The sequence below is a fragment of the Anastrepha ludens genome, chromosome 6 (genome assembly GCF_028408465.1).
Source record: "Anastrepha ludens isolate Willacy chromosome 6, idAnaLude1.1, whole genome shotgun sequence".
Lineage (NCBI taxonomy): Eukaryota > Metazoa > Arthropoda > Insecta > Diptera > Tephritidae > Anastrepha > Anastrepha ludens.
In genome coordinates, this window is record NC_071502.1 from 30,953,659 (window position 1) to 30,980,422 (window position 26,764).

Sequence of the window (26,764 nt, forward strand, 5' to 3'; positions counted from 1 at the left end):
CACCCCAGAACCTGTTCAAAAAGACTCCAACTACCTTCTATATTATGACCGAACAATTTTAACAAATGCCACAAGAGACCACAATAGGCCAGATATTTTCCTTATTGATAAATCCCAAGCGACTGGTTATATAGTTGATATTGCTGTTCCTCTAAACAAAACCATGCAAAAAACATATGCAGAAAAAATATCCAAATATTCTGACTTAGGCATTGATGTCAAACGCCAGTGGAAGCTAAGGAAGGTGCACTACCAATTATCATCTCAGCCCACGGACTAGTGCATAAAAACTTAGCAGACAATGTCAAAACTCTTCAACTCCCAGAATATTTAATTTTCGACATGCAGAAAGCAGCTTTACTCAATTCTTGTCATATAGTCCGAAACTTTTTACAGTGAACGTTTTTCTTGTTTGTAAAATTGTTAACTATTTTATATAATTTTATAGACATTAATTTAATTGTAATCTTTGTACCTGTTATAAATTATTGGCTTGCAGCAAAGCTGTCGCCAATTAATGGGATGCAAAAACCAACAAAAAAAAAAAAATAAAATAAAAAAAAACATAAGAAAAAAAAATAAAAAAAATAAAATAAAAAAAAAATGTAAAATAAAATAAAAATAAAAAAAAAAGAAATAAAACAAAATAAAATAATAATATTGTAAAAAAATAAAAAAACAAAAATAAAACAAAATAAAAAAAAAATATATATTATAAAAAAACATAAAATAAAAAAAAATAAAGTAAAATAAAAAAAGGAAAAAAAAAATAAATAAAATAAAAAAAATCAATTAAAAAATAAAAAATAAATGAAATAAAAAAAAAATAAAAATTTCGTCAAAATTTCAATTTTTTTAGTTACAATGCTAAGAAAAATGTCGAGTATGCAGATTTATAGCCCTTCGTAAACATAAAATTCGCGTTGATTTTTAACAATTTTTTTGGTGGAGGTGTTGGGCGTTTTCTTCCATATAAAAACATGTCGAGCATTTGTTTTATGGAGAAAACACGCATGATCGCCTGGAAAAAATTACCAAAAATCAGCCCGGTTATGCAGGCACTTTAAACGCATACTTTATTTTACCAAAATTCAATGGACTACAAAACTGGGGTCCGGAATTTCGCTAAAGATTCTAGTTAAAAAGTTGAAAATGTATATATGTATGTATGGGCATGGCTGCATATGTATGTATGTATATGTATATATGTACTATATTGAGTATGCAGCCATACTCATACATAAGAGTATTTATGTATATGTATGTCACACTCACCTTAAGGTAATGCATAAAAATCCATTTAAGTGTAACTTTTTTTTTTAAGTGATGGCAACATCATTCTTCATTCATTGGTTCGTAATCATTCCATTCCACCGCAAAACAAGCTCTGCCCAATATCTCTACGATTGCTCTTCTTTAAAGTATATGTATATATGGCAACAACTTCGACAACTTGCCCCGCATTTGCTTCATACCACACCCTGACATATTCCCTGCCACCTGACTACAAGTATAACGTCGCCTGCTGGCGATGATCAAAATGATGTATATATAATTTCTTTTTTGACTTCTCTTTGGATGGCCGCAAATCCCAGACTAAATTCGATAGACTACGCGGACGCGATAGACGACGCGTCTTCTTTTCGGGCAACTTGTTTGAGTCGCCGGAGGTGCGTCCGCCACTGCGTGATGAGTCGAGTGTGCCTTCGCGCGGATTGTGGTGCACGACGCCCACACCCACACCCATACCCATACCCAAGCCAGTCACCGCTGCCAAGCCACCAGCAGTGCTGGCGCTTTTGCTTAGCGGTGGCGGCGGTGGCGGTGGTAAGTGTGGCGCATGATGCGTCTGATGATTGAGGATGCTGCTGCACTTGAGTACCACATCGGGGGGCACTGCGACTGATTGGTTACCTTTGGAATTGCTTGAGATCGGCGTTGCTGCAATGGAGGTGTTTTCAGGTGTCAGCTGCAAACTGCTGAGACTCTTGTACCTGCAAGATGGAGTGAGAGAGTTTCGTGGGTGAGTGAGTGGAGAAGAGATATTAAAAATGGGGGCCTTTTGTACTTCTTATTTATTCTCAATTTGTTTATACGACGATTCGGCGTAAAAAATTCGCTTATAAAAAATTTAAACTAGTTTTCCCAAGCCACAATTTTTGTTTGTATATTTCTCTAATTTTTTCAAAAACTTTTTCGTTGTGTAAATGCAATGGACCAGGGACCTCTAAGCGCTTTCTCCCTTTCCTACCTTATATGAAAGAGCGGTGATTGTGGTTCCAGGCTGCATTCCTTACTCGCGCCCAAAAGGCCAGCGCTAAGCGGCCCATTTGCAGCATGGCCACCATTGTTGCTATTGCTGTTGCTGGGCGTTAGCACTTTGCCGTGATGGTGATGAGAGTGGTGCGCTGCAACTGCTGCAGCTGTAGCATTCACCACAGCAGCCGTCGAGCTGCCAGCATGTGGGTGTTGCGCCTGCGTTGAGTGATGATGATGATGATGGTGACTGGACGCAGACGCTGCTGCTGCCGCTGCCGCCACAGCCGCTGCTGTCGCACCGGTGGCTGTGTTGCTGCCCGCACTGTGCGTATTCTTCAGATAAAGCTTTGGTAGTGTGGGTCGTTGCCGCTTCTCTGGCAACTTCTTGCCTGGTATGGTCTCAATGGGCGGTGGCACTGGTTTGATGTCCTCCTGCACATGGCTGTGATGGTAGTGATTTACCACCGCTCCACCGCCTGACTGGTGCGCATGTGGATGCGCGTGTGGATGTGGGTGGCTGTGGTGATGATTGTGGCTGTGACTCTGATGGTGGTGGTGATGGTGATGATTGCCACCGACACTGCCACCAGTGTTGTGGCTGTTGTTGTTGTGGCTTTGATTGCTGCTATTGTGACTGCTGTTTGTGTTTGTATTCGTCTGCTTCACCGACTCTAAACTGCTGTAGTTGTTATTGTTAGTATTGTTGTTTCCGCTGCCCCCACCGCCACTGTGATTTGTGTTGCTGCCACTGCTAGCGTTTAAGCTATTACTATTGTTGTTATTGTTGTTGTTAGTATTATTGCCACTATTAGCTGGGGCACCCACACGAATGAGACTGCAGTAGTTGCCGCTACTGTCGGTGTGATGCGACTTGATTGTCGGCGTTTCGCAGATCGGCTCGAAGCGTGTCAGTCCCTTAGAGAGAGGCGTTAAACCGCGCACATAATCGTAAATATGATCTATTTCGTTGTACTCCTCGGCTATCTCGGCGCTGGTGAGTATGCCCGCTGCCCCACTAATACCTTTGCCGTAAGCATCACAGCTGGCGCTCTTGCGCAGCACATATCCGTTCTCCATTAGACCGCCGGCGACGGAGGCTGATGGCAACATAACTACGGGCAATTTATTTCGACTACTGAACTTGGAGTCTTTTTTCTCCTTCTCCGACAGCTTGAGATCCACCACTTGCAGACGATCACGTGCATCCGAGAGCAAACGTTGCGCCTTCTCCAGGAAGCGCGTATATTCAATAAAGTGTTCCAGCTGCTCCATATTGCGTGCGCGTTGCAATTTAATTTTCACATTGAGCGGCACTGGCACCAAATCGTTGTCCTTCTGCAGCGGCAGGGCAAATACGCGATCGATTTCCACACAGCCGAGTAGACGCAGCTCCGGAACAAAAGGCTGCTTGAGACCCTTGGGTGCACTGCCATGGACCAGTCTGAAAGGAGTACAAGTGAGAGAGTATTAAAGTTGGAAAGGGAAGTTGTAAGAATATTGGTTTCCTAATAAAGAAATTATGTACGATGCATACGCAGGTAGGTGAAATGGAAGAGGTACCACTCTGTCAGTGCCCAAGTAGCACTAAAGCGCAGTTTTGATAACAGTGTGAGACCATCAACAGGGAGGTAATGGAGAAGATTGATGGGATTTAGGTTGGCGCACTGCCCAGGCTGTCGAAGAAAAGGGCACCCAGTCAACGCAAACAGTCTAGCTGCCAAGCCCAGACATTTACAGAGCAACTGCTCAACAGTCTCCTTCTCTGAAAGGTACCCACAACTTCTGCAATGGGGGTTAAATGGTAAACCTAGCTTTCCCGCGTGTGAGCCGATCGTCCAATGAGCGGAAAACACAGCTACGAGTTTGGAAATTGAATTGCGTGGAGTTCCCAAGACTTTCTGTGTATAAAAATGAAAATGTTGGATAATCAAGTGGTGATCCTTCCTGTACTATGTCCAAAGTTCACAATTGTTCATTGAAGTCTTCGAATATACGAGCCACATTTGGTGAAACGAACACGACAAATTTGTGTATGAAGAAAAAAGCCTGCCGCCAGGGGGCGATCTCCAGAATACCTCAGCTGAGATAAAGAAGGCTGGTAGATCAGTAATTAATAGAAGTTCAGGGAGTGTTGTTGCCCTAGCATGCTATGAGATGAGTAAAAGAAAACCATGGAACCAAGAGAAAGTAAAAAGATTGGCCAAGATTAAAAGGAAGAAAAAGAAAATTATACTCTTCCCAAGTTTAGAATCCATTTAAATTCAATTCTAAGCTGTGATAAGGAGTCACCGCTCTAGCAGAGTAGAAGTACTCAACAATAATGTAAACTTTGAAATCTAACAGAGAATCTCTCTTTTCAGAAAATAAAGTCTTTTCTCGATGAGCAAAAATCACACTTTACGAGATTCTTATCATGCCTGGCCTATTATATGGAGCTTGACGGTGACAACCTCCCTTGGAGTGTTTAGAAGTAAGTTTCTGCGGAAGATTTTTGTCGGCGACGGCGAATCTCGTAGACAATGGAACAATGAGCTGTATGAGCCTTACGACGACATAGACATAGAGATCCGACGGCTCTGTTGGCTAAGTCAGAACGTTTGAATGGATAGAAACGCTCTAGCTCTGAAAGTATTCGATGTGCTGCCTGCAAGTTGGAACAGAGGAATGTTCGGGGGTAATGAGCCCACATGGCATCAGTTGGCAATAAAAAAAAAACGGCTGGTCGCTTTGTTGAACTTGGCCAAAATCGCTTAAGCGGTTAGCGCGCCAATCAAGAAAAAGAAGAAGCAGAACACACTGAGTCATGTCCGGGTTCTTGCGCTAAGAAACGGGGAAAAACTTCCGAAAAATATCTCTAATATACCCAACAACAGGGTTTGATTGAAAAGTAATGAACCTTATTTTTTTTAAGCAGTTTTATTAAACCTTTTGGCTTAGACAATTAATATTCTTCAAAATAGGACCCTTGAGCGTCAATATACCGCAGGTAGCGGTCCTTCCACTGCAGGCAAGATTTTTTAAACTCATCCGCCGCAATCGCGTTCAATTCGACTGTCACAGTTTTTTGGATCGCCTCGATGGAGACGAAACGCCTCCCCTTCAGCTTTCTTTTCAGCCGCGGGAACAAGAAGAAGTCCGGAGGGGACAGGTCTGGGCTGTAGGGAGGGTGGGGAAGCACCGGAACCCGGTTCACATCTTCGTCTGTTTGCGTCGTCGAAGGCCTTCCAGATCGCTGTTCGCCTTCGACGTCCTCCCGGCCTTCCTTGAACGACTTGTGCCACCGTTTTCCCTGGGCACTGGACAGAGATTGATCCCCGTAAGCCTCCTTGAGTAGCCCAATGGTTTCGGTACTCGTTGTGTTTAGCTTTACGCAAAATTTGATCGAGTAACGTTGCTCCAACGATCGCTGCATTTTCGCCACTGCAAAATTCTAACACACTTTTAAAATAGCTTTCACGCGCGGAGCGATGCTGACTGCTCCGCTGTTTCCAGCGAACTGGGACCGGTTTCTAGTGGAAGGGGAAGGTCCAACGATCATTTTCCCGCACCAGCCGATTCGGTTGATCGCTTGGCTCAATACTTTTCAATCAAACCCTGTATAAATCACTTGAAACTAATCGTGGGAAATAGAAATTTGATTTTTGAGAATGAAATTCAGAAATTGGTTTGAAAGAGCAAAAACATGTCCACTGACATTGGAATTCTTCTGATCATCAAAAAATTATCTGATTATGAAAAGACTATGATAATTTCGTTAACCTTTTTACGACCACATATTTCCTATATATATACGCGCCTACCATACCCACCTCACAATGACTGGCATCCGTTTTAGTAGTAGATTCTTCACCGTGTGCACTCCGCTAATGCTATCCTCCTTGGCGATCGGTGAGAATTTCGCTTTGGTATCGAGTGGCAAATTGATAATCTCATCTTTTATATTCTTGCATTGCAAGTATTTGCCATTGTCGTTCATCGTCGTTAGCAGTTCACCTGCGTGAATGGTACGATTCATCTGGGTGCACCGGAACGTTTCGCGCACCAGAACGCGCAAATTACGCCGTTTCGATAGTTCCAGCACCGAATCGATGCAACGCGTCGAACGACCATCTTCGCTGAGTAGCTCAAAGTAACCGGGATATGTTTCCGGTATGAGCACCTTGGCGCCAACATTGGTCGTCTTGCGTCCCTCCTTAATTTTAATCGGCTGCGCGAGTATCTGGTACTTCTTGCCGGCGCTTAGAAAAAGTGCTGTACTCTGCAACGATGGCGCCGAGAGCGTTGGCACACCAAGATTCTGATGTTGCCCCTTAATGATTTTTGCGACAGCGGGCAATTTCTGTTTGGAAAATTCGCGCAAATATACCGGCGGTTCGGTGTCACCGAAGCGGGAAGCGGCCAATATTATTTGGCCATCCGTTGCGGCCATGTCGCGATTGAAGAATGAGAGCAGCTTGTTGCGCGCAATGCTAACATTAATCGTGAGTAAATTTCATTGGGGTTGCGGCACCGCTGTCGCTGTTACAGTCGCTGTCGGAGCTACTGCTGCTGCTGCTTCTGATGTTGCTCCGAACGTTGTGGCTTCGCTGCAGACGTACTCGACGCAAGTGTTATGCGGAAGTGGTGGAAGTGTAGTTATCGTTGTCTTTGTTGTTGGTTTGGTTAATGTCGTCGATGGCGTTTGGTACCTGTGGATGGGTTCGATATGTGCGTTTGAGGTTTTAGCTGCTTGTATCGTTGGCGGATTGCTGCTGCTGCAGCTGCGGTAAGAGGTCGCTAATGTCTTGCTCGAAATGGTGTGAAGCGGATGTTGATTGTTGTTGATGTTGTTGGGATTATGCGAAGGATAATTTGTGTCTATGTTGTTGTTGGTTTGTGCACTGCTAAAAGTGTTCAAATGTGGGTCTATATTATTGTTGTAGGCGGTGTTGTTGGTTGTAGTGGTGGTGGTGGTGGTGGTGGCGTTGTTGACGGACGTTGTGAGGAAACGCGAGGATGTTTGCAGTGCGTAGGTGAGATACTGCATTCGGGTTTGTGTAGCTGAACTCTGTCTCTAATATGATGGGGTAATCAGTTTCACAAAGATTTTTAAGGAATTATTAGTTTGCTGGCACCTGAAGTGATATCTGCAAATGAAAAGAAAAATATTTGTATTAGTATGCGGCTGCGGAGGGGGATAAGTAATTTCTAATAGTTTATGACTTAACTAAATTCTGAGTGATTGCGACATAATCCAATTACATAACCTCAGACCTAAGCAGGTTCAAAATGAAATTATTTTCTTACAAAAGCATAACAACATTAAAGTTTACTGTGTCCGGCACTCGAAGTGTGACCAATTAAAAAGGCCATAAATTTAGTTTGGAAAATAACTTTTATTCAATTCAAAGCAAAAAATGTGGGAAAATAATGCAGAATTTAAAATCAATTTACTTTTCGTCGATATGACCACCCTTTGCCTTGACTATGGCCTTGAGACGGTCCAGAAACGAATCGTAAGCTGCCCGAATGAGACTTGCAGTTATTTTGGCCCTCTCGCGGACAAACGCTTTTTTCAGCGCCGCGAATCTTTAGTTCGGGCCTTGCTCTCCAAAATGGTCCAAAAAGAGAATAATGCATCAGATTCGCGTGTGGTGAGTTTGAGAGCCAAAACGTTGGTTTTTGGCCATTCTTGGTTCACTCGAGCTTTGTGAGACGGTATCGAGTCCTGTTGAAACGTTATTGTCCGAAATGTTTGTCTGCCCACGGCTTCAAAGCAACTTCCAGAATACTTTCCCGATAATATTTCGCATTTACCTTGACGTCAGACTCGATGAAAACGATTGGAGAGCGCTCATCTGCGATTACAGCGGCCCAAGCCATTACCTGTGACGGGTGCTGCCTCCTGGCGGCCAATCGATGACTGAAATTCTCGTATGAATAGTCGGTCAAATAAACTCTATAGTTCTCGGAGTTTACGAGTTGCTCAATTTGAAAAAATTGACCGCTTTCGGCCAAGCGAAGCAATTCCCTCGCACTCTTAAGTCTGACTTGTTGCTGCTTTGGTGTGAGATCATGCGCCTTTTGTATTATGGATCTTGTAAGGCTTGGCTTTGAGATCATTTTCCAGTATGCGGCGGATGCTATGGTCTGATATTTTCAGTTCTTCGCCATTTAATTCATAGGGGATTGCGCTCAAGTCGCTTCTTTACTTTTTTACCCATTTCACGTGAGATTGCAGTCTTTTGATGACCACCTCCATGTGGAAAGCCATAATGGTTAATTTCAGAGTAAAACACCTAAACAGGCTATGAGCACGACATCTGGTGGTGTCCTTAATGCCATTCTGAACTTGCAACCTCTAGATCTTCAAATCGAAATGAAGCAATGAAGGCGGCAAACAGGCTCAAGTTAAACGGAGTCTGGGGAAATGAAATAAGCACTGGCCACAGTCAGATATACCACCAGTTGTCGGAGCGGTGCACACTGTTCTCGATGCCGGTGGACAATTGGGAGCCTGTCGTTAGCTTCGGTAGGAAGTATGATGTTTTGATCCCAGATAGAGATCAATGGTTAAGTCCAGAGAATCTATTAACGGGATATCAGCACACTTTCTACACCGACGGATCCAAAACCAGCGACGGAAGCGGATGTGGATGGTACTTAGCCGAAGACACTAAGTACTCCTATGCTACAGGGCAGATGGCAGCGGTATTCCTTACGGAAATCTATGCCATCTTGAATGTGACGTACTGGCTAATTGAGAACAAGTGGCGGGGCAACAATATTGGAATTTGTATGTAGTGACAGTCAAGCTGCACTTAAAGCCCTTGCTAACTCACGCTGCTCTTCGAAGTTAGTCGATGAATGTAAGACAAAACTGAACAGTGTTGCAAAACACAACAAAGTTAGTCTTATTAGGGTGCCTGGACAATGTGGTATTACAGGGAACGAGTTAGCTGATAAATTGGCAAATGAAGGCTCTGCAAGTATGCCACTAGGCCATGAATCCTTTCTAGGTTTCAATTCCGCATCGATTCAACTATGGATTGTCGACTTCATGAGGGTGGGTAGAGGTCGTTGGTCTGAGTTGAGCTCGTGCTGAGCTGTCAAGTGCTTTGTGAAAGAACCAAACAGGAAAACAGCGACCTATCTGCGAAAACTCAGCAGGAAAGACCTGAGAGTACTGGTGTTAGCGTTTTCTGTCTTCCTCCACATTACCGTTGATCTGTCAAACAGTTAAAGGTTTTTCATTTACTTTACTTTGAGGATTGACAGCCATACAATCTTTGACTTGACCGTGCAATATCGTTTCACAGCAATAGATGTTGTCTCTCTCTAAAACTGAGAATTTATGCGCCACCATAAAAAATGTTGCTAAAGTTTTTGGCTCCACGACAGCAACACAACAAACTTACTTTGTTATATAAATATTTTAATTTCTGGTGATTGGTTAGAACAACAACGGCATTAATACCCTCACAAGTGCACTTACATATATACTACTTATACATGTATTGGTAAGCGTTAGCTAAGCGACAACACACACACATCCGCATGCATATTTATGGGTTTCAGTATGAAAAGATCAACATCTTCCGCGAAGCTATTCTGCACCGCTCGTAAAAGGCCAACCACCAGCAACAAACCTTCTACACTGGCAGGACCCCCCTTTTCCCCAATTCCGCGTACATATAATGACTTACAAGGTGTTATTTATGGCCTAATAAAGCAGAAACGAGCAAAGAAAAGAGAAACAACAACGTTTACGAATACTATGCAACCAGAAAAGAGTGTTTCAAATAAGCGTACAGCGACAACAAAATAATTCTAGCAACCGACCCGCAATTTGCAATTCCCTCCAATGACGATTATGGGAGCCGTTGGTGATGCTGCTGCAGCACACAGGGTGATTGGGACAACATTGATGCTGATGATAGCCATTAAGATGGATCTGCTGGTATTAGTTAATTTTGCATTCAAAGGCAACAGTAAAAACCAACTACATGCCGCATTGCAATTCGTGCTAGGTACACCTAGTAAAGTACAGAATACAAAAAAGTAGATTTAGATATCACGTCCCCGAAAATAGATAACGGAAATCTCACTTTGTTACCATCCGCAACACTCGTATGGGGGTAGGCATAAAAAATCATCTTTGTTGGGATCAAAAGTCATTAAAGCATTTACTCATAAATCTACAAAATATGGCTTGCTTGTGTAGATTATCTTAAATTAGTTTGTTATCTTTGTGTCTTGGAATACATCCATCTGTGTTACAAGCGGAGGTGTATGCAGTTCAAGAAGTGATGTACTTTGTTGTGGAAAACCGATGGAGAGGCAGATCTATATGTGTCTGCAGCGACTGCCAAGCTGCGCTTATGGCCTCAGATAGCCCCCCCAACCACGTCAGGGGTAGTCGAGTCCTGAAAATCCAGACTGAACTATGTCGGGAGACATAATAACCTGATGCTAACATGGGTCTCGGGACACGTGGGTATCGCGGGTAACGAGACCTTTGACTCCTTGGCTAAGATGGGTTCTGGGCCAAAGCCACGGTTAGCAAATGCCACAAGCGAGCTTGGCAAGCTGAGAGAGGCTGCAGATGGATTAAACTCATGTTACCTGTCATGTCCGATCGACTGTCGCAAATCCTTCTGCCACTTTCTGTGGCCGAAGCACATGGAAAGGTTGGGCATCTCAGACAGTGTACTCTACCCAGCATGTGGAGAGGTTGATGAGACGGCGGACCACTTCCGGTGCGTCTGCCCCGCCTTCACTCGAATCAGGTTTGAGGTCTTTGGCACTGATGTGTTAAGAAGCGACCATCTCGGAGATCGGGTAGATTTAAAGAAAATTAAAAGGGGATCCAAGTGTAGTACAATGGACTTACTTAATGTTTGAGTGCTGCACTTGCTCGACAAAATTGCTCCCGACAAAAAAGCAAAAAAAAAAAAAAACATTCAATAGGAATTTTGCCACTCTCTTTCCATCTAAGGAAGAATGGAATAAGGGGTTATCTCTAAACAATTTCGACACTATAGCCTATAAAGAGCTGGTAAATATTCTCAAAGACTTCAAATTAAGAAATCTGTGCGTCTCCCTAATACCTGTCTTTCAGGCGGAAGCCTGTAGGCTACTAATCGCAGATTTCTCTTTTAAAGGCAATATCGCTATTCTTTCGGATAGCCAAGCTGCAATCCATGCACTGGATTCAGCTACAACAGCCTCTATGGTGGTGGAACAAAGTAGGAATAGACTTTCCACCTTGAGTGAAAAGATTCTTTTTATTGAAGAGCTTTTCCGTGACAGAAAAAACTTTTGTTTGTATTTAGTATTTCATACTCCGAGATTCGAACCCGTTCACCTAAGAATGGGGGTTTTGAAGCTTAGAAAATGTGATTTTGCGACATTTTTCAATTTTAAGAAATAGACGATTCATAAGGCATCAGAAAAATAAATTATCCAACTCAGACTGTGAGGCGGCTGAATCAATAGAATTTCTTACTTCAGCGTACACTTTTAGATCATCAGCATAGAGAAAAAAATTAGCGAAGGAAAAACACGAACAAATATCATTAATAAGCAAAACAAATAACAAAGGTTCTAAAATATTACCCTAAGGTACACCAGAGGCGGCAATGTACTGTACTGTTTCGAAGAAACTCCATCGATAACTACAGTACTGCATCTCTTTATTAAATAACACCGAATCCAATCAAGGAAAGTTGAATGAAAACCGAGACAAGCCAATTTAGTTACTAAAATCGTATGGGAGATTTTATCAAAGGCTTTAGAGAAATCCGTGTATATCGCGTCAGTTTGGAAACCATTCTGGAAGCCTGCGTGGTAATCATCAGAAAAAACGGACAAGTTAGATAACGTAGATCTTGCAGCTACAAAACCATGCTGTCTAGGACTAATTAGACGTTTCACGCTAAAATGTAATTTATCTTTAACAGCGCATTCAAAAAGTTTAGATACAACAGATAATTTGGAAATTGGAGTGTAATTTGCAATATCGCTCTTATTACCGCTTTTGAAAATAGTAGCAAACACAAAAAAGAAATATATGCAATATTTAAACAACCGACAACGTCAACGATTCCTGCCGAACTTTACGAAAACAATCAAAACTATGACACTTTGTTGCTATCTAAATAACGACTGATTGGTCGAGTATTCACGCAATGTGAAATGATGGAGACGAATCTCCAAGTGAATTAACAGCCTAAGTTCCCCTCACAATTTCTTTTTTATCATAGTTAAAGAGCAAACCTGGTAAATCTATCATTCTTGCATTTTTTTCATTTAACGCCAACTAAATTTTTTTTATATGGAAGAAAACTTCCAACACCGTCAGCAGAAAAATTGTCAAAAATCAATGCGATTTTTGAGCCATTTGAAACTTGCACTTTATTATAGCAAAATGCAATGACCTATAAAACTGCATACCCGAAATTTCTAGCATTAAAAAAAAAAAATTCTAAAAACTCCAAGTAAATTGTTCGAAATTTTGTTGAAAATTTGCCGAATTTCAGCAAGTTTTGTATAATGTTTGAAACTATTCTTTCTATGGTTCTTGTAAGAAGTTCTTGCAGTAAGAAGTATATTTTTATAAAAAAGTAATTGAAATTGCAAAATAAAGAAATAAATTTCAATACGAGGGGTGCCTTTTATTTGGCAGGATTTGGCAACCCTGGTGTTGCCATCTGGCAACTGACAGCTGTATCGCAAAGTTTGACATTTTTTGGCTTTTACGTACTCAGAACGTTTTGAAATACCAGCGCTAATTGTGTTGTTTACAGTACCTTAAAAAATTCATCTCGGTCCAAAACTGGAATTAATTCGTGAACATTTTCGTGCGATTATTTTTTACAACTTTCGACGTGGATTAACTCAGCAGCATTGCATGGATGAACTTAATTCATTTTTTAGCGATGAAGCTCCATCAAGCACCAGTGTTTATCGATGGTATGGTGAATTCAATCGTGGTCGTAGTTCACTCCAACACGATTTTCGTGAAGGCCGTCCAAAATCAGTTGTTGTTCCGAAAACCATTGGTGCTGTGCGCGAACTGATATTGCAAGATCGTCATGTGACCTATCGTGAGATTGAGACAATCTTAGGGATTAGTGGGAGCAGTATACATTCAATATTGCATAAACATTTGACTGTCAAAAAAATTTGCTCGCGTTGGATCCCACACAGGTGATGAATCATGGATTTACGCGTATGAGCCCGAAAGTAAACAGCAGTCGACTGTATGGGTGTTTCAAGATGAGCCAAATCCAACAAAAGTTGTTCGCGCACGAAGCATTTCCAAGTAAATGGTCGCCTGTTTTTTCGGAAAAACTAGACATGTCGCAACCATACCACTAGAACAACGCAGAACAGTAAATTCTGAGTGGTACACAACCATTTGTTTGCACCAAGAAATTAGGAAAACCAATCGCCAAAGACGGATCACTCTTCACCAGGACAATGCGAGCTCTCACACATCGGCTCAAACAACTGCATTTTTGAGCACCCAAAACATCGAATTAATGGGTTCACCGCCGTATAGTCCTGACTTAGCACCGAATGACTTCTTTTTATTCCCGTACGTAAAAAACAAACTGAGAGGTCAACGTTTTTCGACACCTGAAGAAGCGGTTGCGGCCTTCAGAATGCATGTTTTGGAGGTACCTCATTCAGAGTAGCAAAAGTGCTTCGACAATTGGTTCAAACGCATGCAAAAGTGTATAGATCTTCATGGAGAATATTTTGAAAAACAATAAAGTGATTTTCGATGATTAAAATTTGTTTTTGTTCTCTAATCCCGAAATATAAAAGGCACCCCTGTGGTGTACACTTCATTTTGACGCTGACGGCAGGTAACTACATTTGTATGTATGTACAAACCTATTTCGCCTTAGATCAGTGGGAAACCTGTTATTTTTTCAAGCAGGATCTTCTTTACTCAAATTGAAAAGAAATTGAAATGAGTTAAGAGGTGTTTAAGGATATTTGCATATTTATGCGTAAACATAAATATTTCTGAACTGAAAGGCGAAACAAAAGACCTCAACAGCAGAGCAACCCTGCAAGTGCCGACAAGACAGACTGGAGTGGCTGTGGTGTAGTGGCCAGCTACATAACCAATTTAGCACATTTCGCAGGATGCCGCCGTCTGCTGCTGGTGCTAAGACTTCCTGGCTATCTGCGAGGCAGTTTGTGCCAGCCGCTAGCAACTAAATGCAAACACAAACCGATTCATGCGTACACACATACGTAGAAATATATGTATGTGCAGCTGGCGGTCTGTATTTTCTAGCAGAAGTTTGTTCAGCTTGTTCTGTGTTCTTTACGGGCTGTGGCTTGTAAGCCTTGTTCTTACCAGTCCTAGGCAAGTGCTGCGTGCAACAAATGTATTGTAGCAAGAAACTCAACTTGCACAGTTGTTGCTTATGTTGCATATGTGTTGGGTTGCGTGTTTATTGCGGTGGCAATGAACAACAAATGCGTCCAGCACACGCCCAGGTTGTGTGCTGTGTCGCCTCATCATTCATACCTCACCACTCGTGCATCTTCTGCCTCGTTTTTCATTTCAATGAATGCGAGTTTGTTTATGCTGTGGTAAATTAAAAAGACGCAATTTCATGAGCCATAAATGGCATTAAAAACGTTTACAGTCGTACAATTTTAGAAGCGAACACAAGTAACATCCATCTGTACACACACACACAACTGAACCCATAAAAGGTTGGCATACATACATACGCGTTTACATAATATACACATACACGCATACATACAAATGTCAATTGAATATTGGCATTTGATTCCAATTTGTTTTTGAAATGACTGCGTACCTTTGGGGCATGCCTTAATGTGCTCTTGGAGGTTTGTGTGCATGTGTGTGTGTGTGTGTGCCCTTACCCATAAAAATGCAAACCTATACATATAAGCATCCATTTACATCTATTTGCGCCTTTAACTTGCATTTTATTGCATAATTTCTTACATTTTTATGATCGCATAACAAGTCGGCTCATAAAGTGCGGATGACGCTCACGGCCATGGCGTTGTAAATTATATTTTCCAATTGAATATTTATAGTTTTTTGATCTTACGTTACCTGTTCCTCTGCGGGGCAACCATTGTTACAATGCGAGTAGTGGGTAAAGAAAATGTAGAAAGCCAATTAGGGAACAATTCCTATGCATATTCAATATCCTTCTCTGTTCCGAGTGTTTTCAGAGTAATATTTATTGTACGTACGTACATATGGTAAATAGTTCATAGAAATAAGAAATATGGTAACTCGAAATTCATGGTTAATAGTTACATGGATAGAACATAAAGCGGGAAAACTCGGAAAGATTGGTTAAAATTTTGACTTTGAAATCGTTTGCCGACTAATGGAGATTTCAAATAGTTGTACACTTTTTCGCTTTTAAGGCTTTCCGAGACCCTTCTAATACGTATTGGCTTAAGTAAAAATCACTTATTCTAGACATCTTTGCTGAACCATTTCTCATGGAGTGTACATTTCATCTGGCCAGTCAAAAAATAAAGGTAATTTAATACTTCAAAAACGAGGTTTTAACAGCATCGCATATGGTGAAGTCAGTTGTGTGCTACAGAGCTATAAAATAAGAGTAAAAGAAAGAAATTTCGATACATTCCTTGGTACAACTACGATCAAAGAAAAAGCCGGAGCAGGCGGCTAAGTAAATTGATTTAATTTTAATAATTTATTTTCATTATTACAATATATTATTACATTTATAGTTTATTATTATATTCGGTAGTCGAAAAAGTCGTTTCGTATTTCTAATCAAACTTCAACTCATTTTTGTAATATATATTTATAACGAACTTTATTAAACCAAATATGTACCATTTTGGTCGACCACCTTTTGACATTTTTCTTCTAGAGACATTATTCCACCAGTGTAAAACTTTTGTGGTTTCTCAGGGAAAAACTGCGACAAGAAGGCTTCACAGGCTTCTCTTGAAGCCAACTTTACTCCATTAAGGGAGTTCTGCATTGACCGAAACTAATGGTAGTCCGATGGTGCAAGGTCAGGGCTGTATGGTGGATGCATCAAAACTTCCCAGCCAAGCTCTCCCAGTTTTTGCCGAGTCATCAAAGATGTGTGTGGCCTAGCGTTGTCCTGATGGAAGACGACGCCCTTTCTGCTGATCAGTTCTGGCCGTTTTTTTCGATTGCTTGCTTCAATCTCATCAGTTGTTAACAGTAAAGTGTAGAATCAATCGTTCGAGCAGGCTGGATCAGCTCATAGTGGATGATTCTTTTCCAATCCCACCAAACACACAGCATAACCTTTCGAGGCGCCAATCCTGGCTTTGCGACCATTTGTTGAGCTTCACCACCCTTGCACCATGACCTTTTTCGCACATTATTGTCGTATTTGATCCAATTTTCTAACACAATGTGATTGGTAGCACTGGAGATAGATGGCTCCAACGACATCTATTGACAAAATACGAAAAGAATTTTTCGACTACCCAATACTAATGATTCATTTTTATAGACCCAATACAGTATCGGAATTTTTTCATCTTTTTGCATTGAAACTTTTTTCGTCTACTAATAGTTACAAAGACTGTTTTAAACTTTGCTTAAACCGACAAAATTCATATAGATTCTTCAAGGCATTTGATAGAGTCTCGCACTAAATTCTATTACAGTACTTATTGAATATTTTTTTATTTTTGTTTTATTTTTAGTCTCTTTATTAATTTTTATTTATGATTCTTATGAATTTTTTCGAAACGTTGATACTAATAAGCAATTTTAGTTTTTAGTTTAATGAACATAAGAAAGAAATGTATGTGAGAAAGATCTTTTCATAAGAAAAACGGTTATAACAAAATATAACAATGTGCGTACTAAAGCATTTTCTTATGACAAAATAATCGATTCTATAAAAGCAGAACCATGTACAAGAAAGTTTTGATTGCGTATGTGACCTGCGCATAATTTTTTATTTGTTTCGCGAAAAGTGCTTACTGGCAACGCTGTGTTGACATTGGACTCATTTAAAATTTGTTTTACTTACTACGATAAATAAATTTCTATTCTCGAGGAAATCCCTATAAAATTTCACAATTTATGAAGCCATCACTAAATGGTGTAAGAGTAGAAGTAGAAGAAATAATTCTCGACAAGTAACTAAACTGGTTACTGTAGTTCACGTAAAGCTCATTTTCATGCAAAGAGAAACACTCACGGCTTTATAGAATCATTATTAGACCAATTCTCCTTTGCGGGATTATAATCTAGTCGACAGCTCTAGACAAGACTACGATAAGAAATAGGCTACGGAGCGTTCAACGTATGTCGTTTATATGTAGCAGCGACGCTGTTAGAACCACACCCTCTTTTCTTCTTACCTCTCGCATTTGGTTAGTAAGAAATTGTTATTATATAAAACTCCTATCTCATACATTATTCTCGCTAAGTTATGCAAATTCTGAAAAATTTTTAAAAATTGCAAACAATGAATAAAAAAAGCGTAAAAAATAACAATTTCTTATGGGCTTATGTGTCAGTCTTGCAAAATACGTAGTTTTTGAATTTTTTTGGAAAATAATCAGGTAAGGCAAATTAAGTTTTGATCCGTATATCGTTGTGGGAATTGACTACCATAGGTGGCGCCTTGCCAAAACAGTTACTTTATTATTCGCGATTTTGACAAGTCTGACGTTAGCTCCCTTTCGAATATAAAACAAACAAACAAAAGGAGGATAAATTACATGTTAGTGAAAATTCAGTGAATGGCTTGACTCTTTCTCTTCAAAAACAAGTAGTTCACCTTCCTTTTGTTTGTTTATTCCTGGGCTCTTATGACAAGGCGAATTTGGAAGGCGCAATCTTGTATTCTATCATTCTTGATGTATAGATATGATGGTTTTCAAAAGGAATCTAAAATTTTTTTTGGAGAGCATAATCGGAGAAATTTCGTCGATTCGAAAAAAATCAAAAGTCTTTACTTTTTCAGTTAATGTAGTCTTGAGCCAAAATTCGCCACAATATCAATATAGTGATTTCCAATTCCTGTGAAAAACCTACGTAACAGTCTACTGATCTGTTTAATTTCGAATAAAATCACGACAAGGAAATTTTTGGTATTTTAAACGGTATAGTGAATTCAAAATCATTCTTCTATAAAAGGTGGATGCAATTGGGTTAGTACCAAATTTAGCTCAATTTCAATGTACATCTTGGGACATTTGGATGTATTAAGTTTCGCTCAGACATCTTCATTTTCGTCTAAGTTCAAGTTTCGCCCAAGTTAGAGTGTATATCGTCCCCTTAGTATTAAAATAGCCTATACATTTTTTGATGTTTTGAGAAAATGAATTTCAAACTTTTTGTCGAAAGTAGTTCTCACTCAAATCTCGTTATGTCTGTAAATATTTATTATTTTTTGACTGACGTTTTGACCCGCTTTGTGGAACTAGAATTTGACAAAATTTTGACCACATATAAAATCGACGATGGAGAACCCAAAAATTCAATAAAAAAATAATAGCCTATGAGCACATAGGCTATTGTTATACTAAGGGGACGATATGGCCTATCCATTTTGGAATTAGTCCTGGAACTTATTTTTTTGTTATAACTCTTAAAGCGATCGTCAAATTAGTTAAAATTATTTAAGGGCATGGATGCCCTTTGAGTACTTGAGTACTGTACGGAAGGTGGTGCAGCTGTATGGCTTAATGGCTTCTCAAATATTACTGCATGAGAATCGCTGCATGAGTTTGCGTGTTACGGTGTTAAAGAAGTAAGTAATTTTTTATACTAACCAAATGAGACAATGTAAAAAATACGCAGTTGAACTATGGCGACTAATTGGTCCAAGTATTTTGGATATTCTCGGAAATTTTTCTGAAAATTGAATTATTTGTAGGCTTGAGCATAATGAAAAATAAAGAACATATTAAAAAAAATGAAATAATTTGCTTTGTTAGCCTTAGAAGTTTGCTCGAGCGCCATCGATCTACCCATGGCCAGACGAATCTCGCGACTTTGCAAGGTTGCGCACTAACCCAGCGCTCGCTGAGTTCATGCGAGGCCCATGGAATAGGCTTTGCCAGGAGCAAACCACAGGTTCTCAAGGCACCCCCAGCCCTCTCATTTTGCGGTGAAACCGTTCCGAGGGTCCTCTGTCGAGCCTGCTTGAACATTCAACTTCCCGCTGTTTGTAGTATTTTTTTACCAATAAATGTGAGAATTTGCGACTTCTTCACTTGAACGAAATTTGCATGATAAATTGCATACAAAACTTCTTCAAGAGCTGTGCGGAATTCATTTTGCTTGGCAGCAAATACTCAGTTCTAGTAGCTCTGCTATGGCGGAGTTGAATTTAAAATTTGAAATTGCAGTGAAATTTGCCTAACCAAATATTAATATGTGCAAACACATACATACATAGGGGTGTGCATATGCATGTACATATGTGTGTATGTGTGAGTTTATTGTAGCCCCAAAAGCCGCTGAACGATTGAACTCTATCGTATGAAAAGCGAGTCGTTCCAAATTCAGTGGGAAATTTTGCGCTGCCACATGCAACTTTCTTTTGAGTCACCACTAGGCATCACCTCATGTGAATTGGAGTGAACACACACATTCATACATACATACATACATATATGGCGCATACCTTCTCGGCCGGCCGAAAAGAATAATGTCTATATTGGCTAAAATTAATTAAGTCATTTTGATTTAATCGAAATGAGCCAGCGAATGAGGTGAACTGACAGTCAGCAATGGAGCAACGCGTAGAAGTGATTTAATTTAGTGCTTTAAGTGAGTTGTTGCTGTTGTAGTAGGACGAAAATTGTGCCACACGATGACAATAATGCACAAAAAAGGAGCAAGTAGGAGCCGCAACAAAAACAACAACACGTTAACTGGCTGATAACAAAAAAAAAAGAAAAAAAAGCAAAAAAAGAAAAAAAACGCAATTGCCAACAAATAGCAATAACAATAACAATAATAACAATGGAAATAGCGAAATGGAACGCTATTGCCAATGGTAAGACTACTTGTGTGTATGTGTGTGTTGCATCAGCAAATGCAGCCTACAGCGCGCAGTCAGCGGTGACGTTAGCTACGGCTGCTGCGGCATCAATTTTGTCCAGTAGCAAGGAAAATGTCACGTTTTCACATAACTCAAGAGGAGCCCGTGACTACGCGCCTTGACTGCGAAAAAAGTGGCCGGCCGAAGAGAGTGCAACAACATCAAATAGCAATAGCAATAGCAATAGCAACAACAACCAGAACAACAACTACTACATTACGTGTTACTGTGGCAAATACAAGTAGCAGCTGCCTACAGCAATGGAGCGTGAGAAATGTTTGCAATTTTTTCTGTTCTAGTTTTCTTCGCTTTCCGCGACAAGCAAACAAATCATCAAAAATGCACCGTATAAAAGTGGAAATTTTTTTATTGCAAAGAAAAAAAACACAAAGAAAAAAAATTAATTCTGTTTTACTGAACTATGGCTAACTAAGGATAGTTGCTGGCTTCTATGCTGACCGAATTTCAATTTAAATGCGTTCGAAAAGGGTGATGTTTATTATTCACTTGGCTTTGCTTGGTTTTTTTATAGAAATTTACTTGCTATTGGTGTGGGTAATTTTAATTGGCGAAATTTTCACTCACACACACATTCACATATACTTATGGATGTATGCACTTAGATCTGTAATTGGTGAGAGTTCAAAAGTTACAAGAAAAACGTGAATCTTTTTGTCAAATTCAATTGGCAACATTTTTCACTCAACGCCGCTTACTCAGCTTCACGTCACTTGCCTCATCTGTTTCAGCGTACCTATGCATGCAAGTGAAAATTGACTGTCAATTTGCTTTCAAGGAGAGACATTCTTATTTACGCGCAATCACATATTTTATATACCCAAGCACATACACACACAAACGCGTTGTTCACATTAACAGGCGTCCATTAACTTCAGCATTCGTTTCAGTTCTGCAACGTAAAAGACAAATTGCATTGATGGTAGCAATATTTTGTTGTTGCTGATAGGTGCATAAATTGTCACTTAAAATATGAGGATATGTTAATTGATTGCTCGATTGGTGGCAAATGTTGCAGCACAAATAATAGCATCAAGTTTTGTGAGGGCAAAAAATTTGCCAATCTGGGTAATCGACTGCAAATTAACTGGCACCAGCTGTGGGGTTGTGAGTGAGTTTAGAGTTATGGCGATTGCGTTTCATAGAAAAGTTTATATAAATTTATAGCCTAGACTGAATTGAAGCTAAATTTACTAGTTCTGATGCATCAACATATATAAGAATCTTAAGATATTCATAAAAGGCTTTATTAGAAAAAAAAACGTGCGTCTTCTTAAGGGATTAGGGGTAGTCAGAATTTCAAAAAATATAATTTTTGTTTGCATTTTCTTAAAGTTTAATATCTTAAAAATATTGTGTGAAAATTTGAAGTGAAACCGATAAATACTTTTCGAGTTGTTCAAGAATTAACAAAGGCCGCTCGGGCGATCCGGAGCAGATAGCAAAACTTTAAATGCGTTTTTCTCAAAACTATGTTTTTTGAACTGGTGATCACTGTAACTTGATCGATTTTAATAAAACCGTTAGGTAGGTTAGGTTAGGTTAGGTTAGGTTGAAGCGGTTGTCCTGTGTGTCACTCAGGCTCATACCCCATTGTGATGCCGCGTGGGGAGCTTGTCCCTATCTATCCTAAAACCAGTGTGTGCTTTCAAAAATTTTAAAATATCTCTGATTGCTGTAGAACTGAGATCTTACAACTCTTCAAAAAAATTTTCACCCAGAATAGTAAACCTGCGTCTGTATAGAGCAGGAGAGTGGCACAGTAGATCTAGACAACTTCTACAGAAGTCATGTGTTTGCACACCCATCCTTTGGGCGTGTCTACCTATTAGGCAGTGCCCCGTTATGACTGAGATCAATGTGCTAAGACTGTGTTTATTTTGGCTTAACAGAGATTCTATGCGCTTAGCATTTAGAGTCGGCCCCAGTTGACGGGCGGTTTTGCAGGTGGCTTCATTGTGCCATCTTTCGTTTGCTTTCTTTACAATTTCTTCAAGGATGAGTAGCTTACATGTTTGTAAGGGTATCTCTATGTCATTATCTATGTACTCATCAATCAATTTAGTGCCGAGTCTCGCTAGTTCATCGGCTCTGCAGTTACCCGCAATGTCGCGATGGCCAGGAACCCATGTTAAACTTAAGCGAAATGACTCAGCCATCTCGTTAAGAGATGCGCGGCAATTCATGGCTACCTTGGAGGTTGCCGACCGATTTGTGAGGGATTTTATCGTCGCTTGGCTATCAGTGAAAATGTAGATATCATTTCCGAATATCGCATCATATTGTATCAGTATCGCGGCTTTTATTATTGCCATCAGTTCAGCCTGAAAGACACTACAGCAGTCGGGAACCTGAAAACTGAAGGATATCCTCAGATGTTCGGAATATACACCTCCGCCCAACCTGCCCTGGAGCTTTGAGCCATCTATGTACACATGGATGAGCTCGCCCTGTCTCACATCGTCCCGTTCCCACTCTTCCCTTGAGGGTAGGAGGGTCGTAAACGATGTAGTGGCAAGTATAGGTGGGAGTGTATAGCCCACCAATCCGGGAAGCCGCAAAGTGCCAGGCAGGATTTTACCGTGCCCATAATCCGTGTTTGACCACTTATTTAGCCTTATTGCCGCACAGCGTGCGTTATATGTATATTGCCTTCAGATCTACCGGAAGGAACTTTAATGTCGCATATAAAGCTTTCAATGGTGTAGTTGACATGGCATCAGTTATCAGAATAGATGCTAGTCTTTGAACCTTGTCAAGTTTTTTTATTTATACTGCTTTTGAAAAACATTAAAACGAAAGATTTCTTTCAAAAATTTCGATTTTTTTACAAATTAATTGTCGGCTTTTTTTTCGAAAATCTGAAAAATATTTCGTGAGTTATATTGTTAATTTTGAAAAAGAAAATCTTGAATCAAGCATAAGATTATCTATTAATTGATTGATTTTAGATGAATCTCCAAGGATTTGTGATGATCACCGCAAGGGACCTGTGAAGAAACGGGCTCCACATAAACAGCGATAACTTTTCCAATTATTAATTTTTTTTTTTTGAAATTTTGCTACAGTCAAGACGAAAAATGATGTATTAATGCTATGTTTTTATTTGTGTAAAATAAAACAATTGACTTGCAAAAAACAAAAACAAAATTATTGACAATCATCATATTTTCGGGCCTCTGACTACCCCTAACTCCTTAAAATAATTTTCTTCACTATTAGTTTTGTGATTGAAAAGAAAGGGTTACAAATTTTCCATGTCGCTATTAATATTATGTAACTATAGTTGGTAGACAGAAACCAGGTAACACTGCTGCTCGGTAGGCCGCAACTAATTAATGGCACGATTTAGGTGTTGTACACTTGGCCATCTGGGTCCAAACAATCCTGTTGACTATTTTTGGATGCACCATATTTTAATAGATTATTTAGTATCAGAACTCCAGCTAGAAGTGTCGAAGCAAACAAAGTCCGGTTAAAATTGAAATACGCGAACGAAAGTGGAAATGGCTAAGCCATACAATCCGTAAAACTGCGATTGGCATCAATAGAATGCCCCTAGAATGGAACCCGCAAAGCTCTCGCCGAAGAGAACGGCCGAAAGGAACATGAAGACGAAGCCTGTTTGACGAAGTTGCGACATCTGACGACTCGCTCACTTGGCCGCAGATAAAGACAAAAGCTGCAAGTCGACCCTAATGGAATTTATTTGTATCGGCACTTTGCGCCCCAGCCAGCGCAATAGCAAATTATAATAATAATATTTACTCCGATAGCTAAGTGGCGGTTAACTCTCGGAGGAACTGTCACTAATTCCATCATTGCCAGCAAATGCCGGGGATATCTTAACTAGATGACGTGGAATTTCCGCATCTATTTGTCATGGGTGCCAGGGCATATTGGCATACCAAGAAATTAGTGAGAGAGGGCACTACAATTGGTCTCCCCATTGATATGGAGAATGGAGGTATACCCCTTTCAACCTACAAATTGCGTGGCACAATTGCATCGTCACCTCAGACAACACGACATCCGTTGATAGTCTGGCATGTAACGCTACATAAAAAAAGTAAGGGACGTGTCAGGCGCTCAAAAGCGCTGCTCAATCGGTCGAGGTAAAGTGTCTCTGTGTTAGTTGCTTTGATCACAGGCGACTGTCTCCTAGGTCGACATGCTTAAAGATTCCCTCATATCAATTAATGCAGAAGCTGCAAGAATAAGGAGGAGGAAAAGTCTATCAGACATCTTCTCTGTTACTGTCTTGCATGGCATGATGCTAGATTTAGCTACTTTGGATCATCAATCTTGAATGATACTGATGACCTTGGGGATATAAGTGTCAACCATATCAACGGGTTTGCACTTAAAACAAAATTGTGCCTCAAAATGAAGAGGCGGAAAATTTTTTCAATGCTTTTGCAGAATAATTTGTCAGCACTTTTAACTTTAAGCAAAGCAGCCCACCTGACTGGAGAGGCAGTTAGCTAACAATCAGCAATAATTGTGTTTTTCATGAATGATCAGTCTATCTTACTCAGAGGCCGTGATTGGGCTATACTTTTTTGAAGACGACAGTGGAAACGGCAAATCGTTATTTGAAAAAAAATGCACTAAAAAAAAAAATAAATAATTGGCGCGTACACTTCTGTTAGGTGTTTGGCCGAGCTCCTCCTCCTATTTGTGGTGTGCGTTTTGATGTTGTTCCACAAATGGAGGGACCTACAGGGACCTATTCGGCTACGGCGGCCGCCACTAACCGTCAAAAAAAAATGATCAAAAATCAGTGCAAATTTTAGCTATTTTAGCTATTTAAATAAATGTATGAAACCAGAAAAATAATAGTAGTTGGTGAAAAATAAATCCATTATTTTCTCGGTAGATGGCTGTAGTGATCGATATCTCGTAAAGTATCGATAAAATAATTAAAAGTTTATGCTCGTTGTTAAGATGACATTTCACACTAAAAAAAATATTTTGCTGTTAACTGTTTTTTTTCCTTCGGTTGTGAGTTACAGAGTGCTAACAAAGGAAGTCAACAAAGAAAAAAATCGGTACATTTTAAAGTTTTTCTTTGATGAAGGCGAAAATGCAAGCCAGGCCGCGAAATTGTGGATTTCTTTTTCATTAGGCTTAGTTTGAGTTTGGGTGCAAGATGAAGTTTGAGCTTGAGTTGGTGTGATATGAGTGAGATTCTATGTTCGATTATTTGTGAGGGCAGATGATATTTAACATTTGATTTTTATTTTTTGAACACGAAGCAGTGCGCGACTGTCATTTTGGAAGAAATCATACCTTTTTTACTGCAGGGTTGCATGCAAAGGAATACATTTAACTGTTTAAAGATGTAAATAAGAGGCTATGAGTGCTTTTACAGAATTTTAACATAAAAAAAAAAACACAAAGAAGTTTGCATAAATGCCTCTTCATAACTTCAAGTAAGTAATTCATTTCATTCCTGTTGCAAGCATAATTTAAATTATTTACTTAGCCCCGAAGTATTCAACCATGAAGTTAAATGTGGTTAAATGTGCTCACATGCACGTGTTGCATTCGTGTGCACCTACATCAGTGTGTATGTGTATGTGTTTGGGAGCAAATGAATGCTAAACGAAAGGAACAGCCAGAGCAGTCGTTGAAACTTCGAGTCATTAGTCAGTGACTCGATTGCTGAAGTGGAACGAAGCGAAATGGCAATGAGGGCGACTGGGGGCAACTGTCTAAGCTTAGTGGGTGAGTAAAAAGTAATCAAAAAGAGTGCTGGAAACGACATAACAACGTGCTTTCGAAAAGAAGAGTGGCTAAAATGCAGCTATAGTGGTGTTGAGGTAGGCAAAAACACAAACACACACACACATACACAATTGTTCCTATAGAAAAATCTTAAAGTGCATAAATAGATAAAATGGCTTGTTTATATGTAATGAAGGCGTGTAAGAAAATCAACTGCAGCAAAGTAGTCGCCGATCAGCTACGAAAAGGTTTTGTGTCTTATCCAAATACGCTTGGCCCAAAAAGCAAAAAGATAAGAAAACGAAGAGGAAAAGAAAAAGGAAGAAGTATCAGAAACATTACAATTTGTTAGAATATAAAGCCAAAATTGAAGAAGTATAGCCAGAGAGTACAAAAATGCAGGGATGAAGCAACAAATAAATATTTTTCAAGAAACTTGCGGTTGGCCAGCTGCCTGGAGTGTCCTTCAGCAACATAAGCAGGTGTTCTTTAGAATACCTAAAAGGTTACTAGCTACTGAGAATACGCGCATGTATGTGTGTGTGTCCGCATTCATCTCATTGAAGTTCCTTTTAACCACTTTATGCCACCTCATAAGCATTCAACGCATGATCCTGAGGCGCAAGTTTTCTTTTGAAATTCACTTGCCACAACTTGTCAAAGCCAGCTTCGTTCCA

The 26,764-nt window shown here is 39.9% G+C and overlaps 1 protein-coding gene across 1 annotated transcript in view; it reads right to left on the reverse strand.

Annotated features, from left to right (window-relative positions):
- Window positions 1-26,764, reverse strand: part of LOC128866367 (uncharacterized) — a 54,296-nt gene that overhangs the window by 7,752 nt on the left and 19,780 nt on the right. The window contains exons 2-4 of the mRNA XM_054107038.1: window positions 6,069-7,385; window positions 2,252-3,700; window positions 1,276-1,994 (exon numbers count right to left, since the gene is read on the reverse strand). Coding sequence (XP_053963013.1) covers window positions 1,505-1,994; window positions 2,252-3,700; window positions 6,069-6,688 — 2,559 coding nt within the window. The 5' untranslated portion in view covers window positions 6,689-7,385 and the 3' untranslated portion in view covers window positions 1,276-1,504. The remainder of the gene's footprint in view (window positions 1-1,275; window positions 1,995-2,251; window positions 3,701-6,068; window positions 7,386-26,764) is intronic.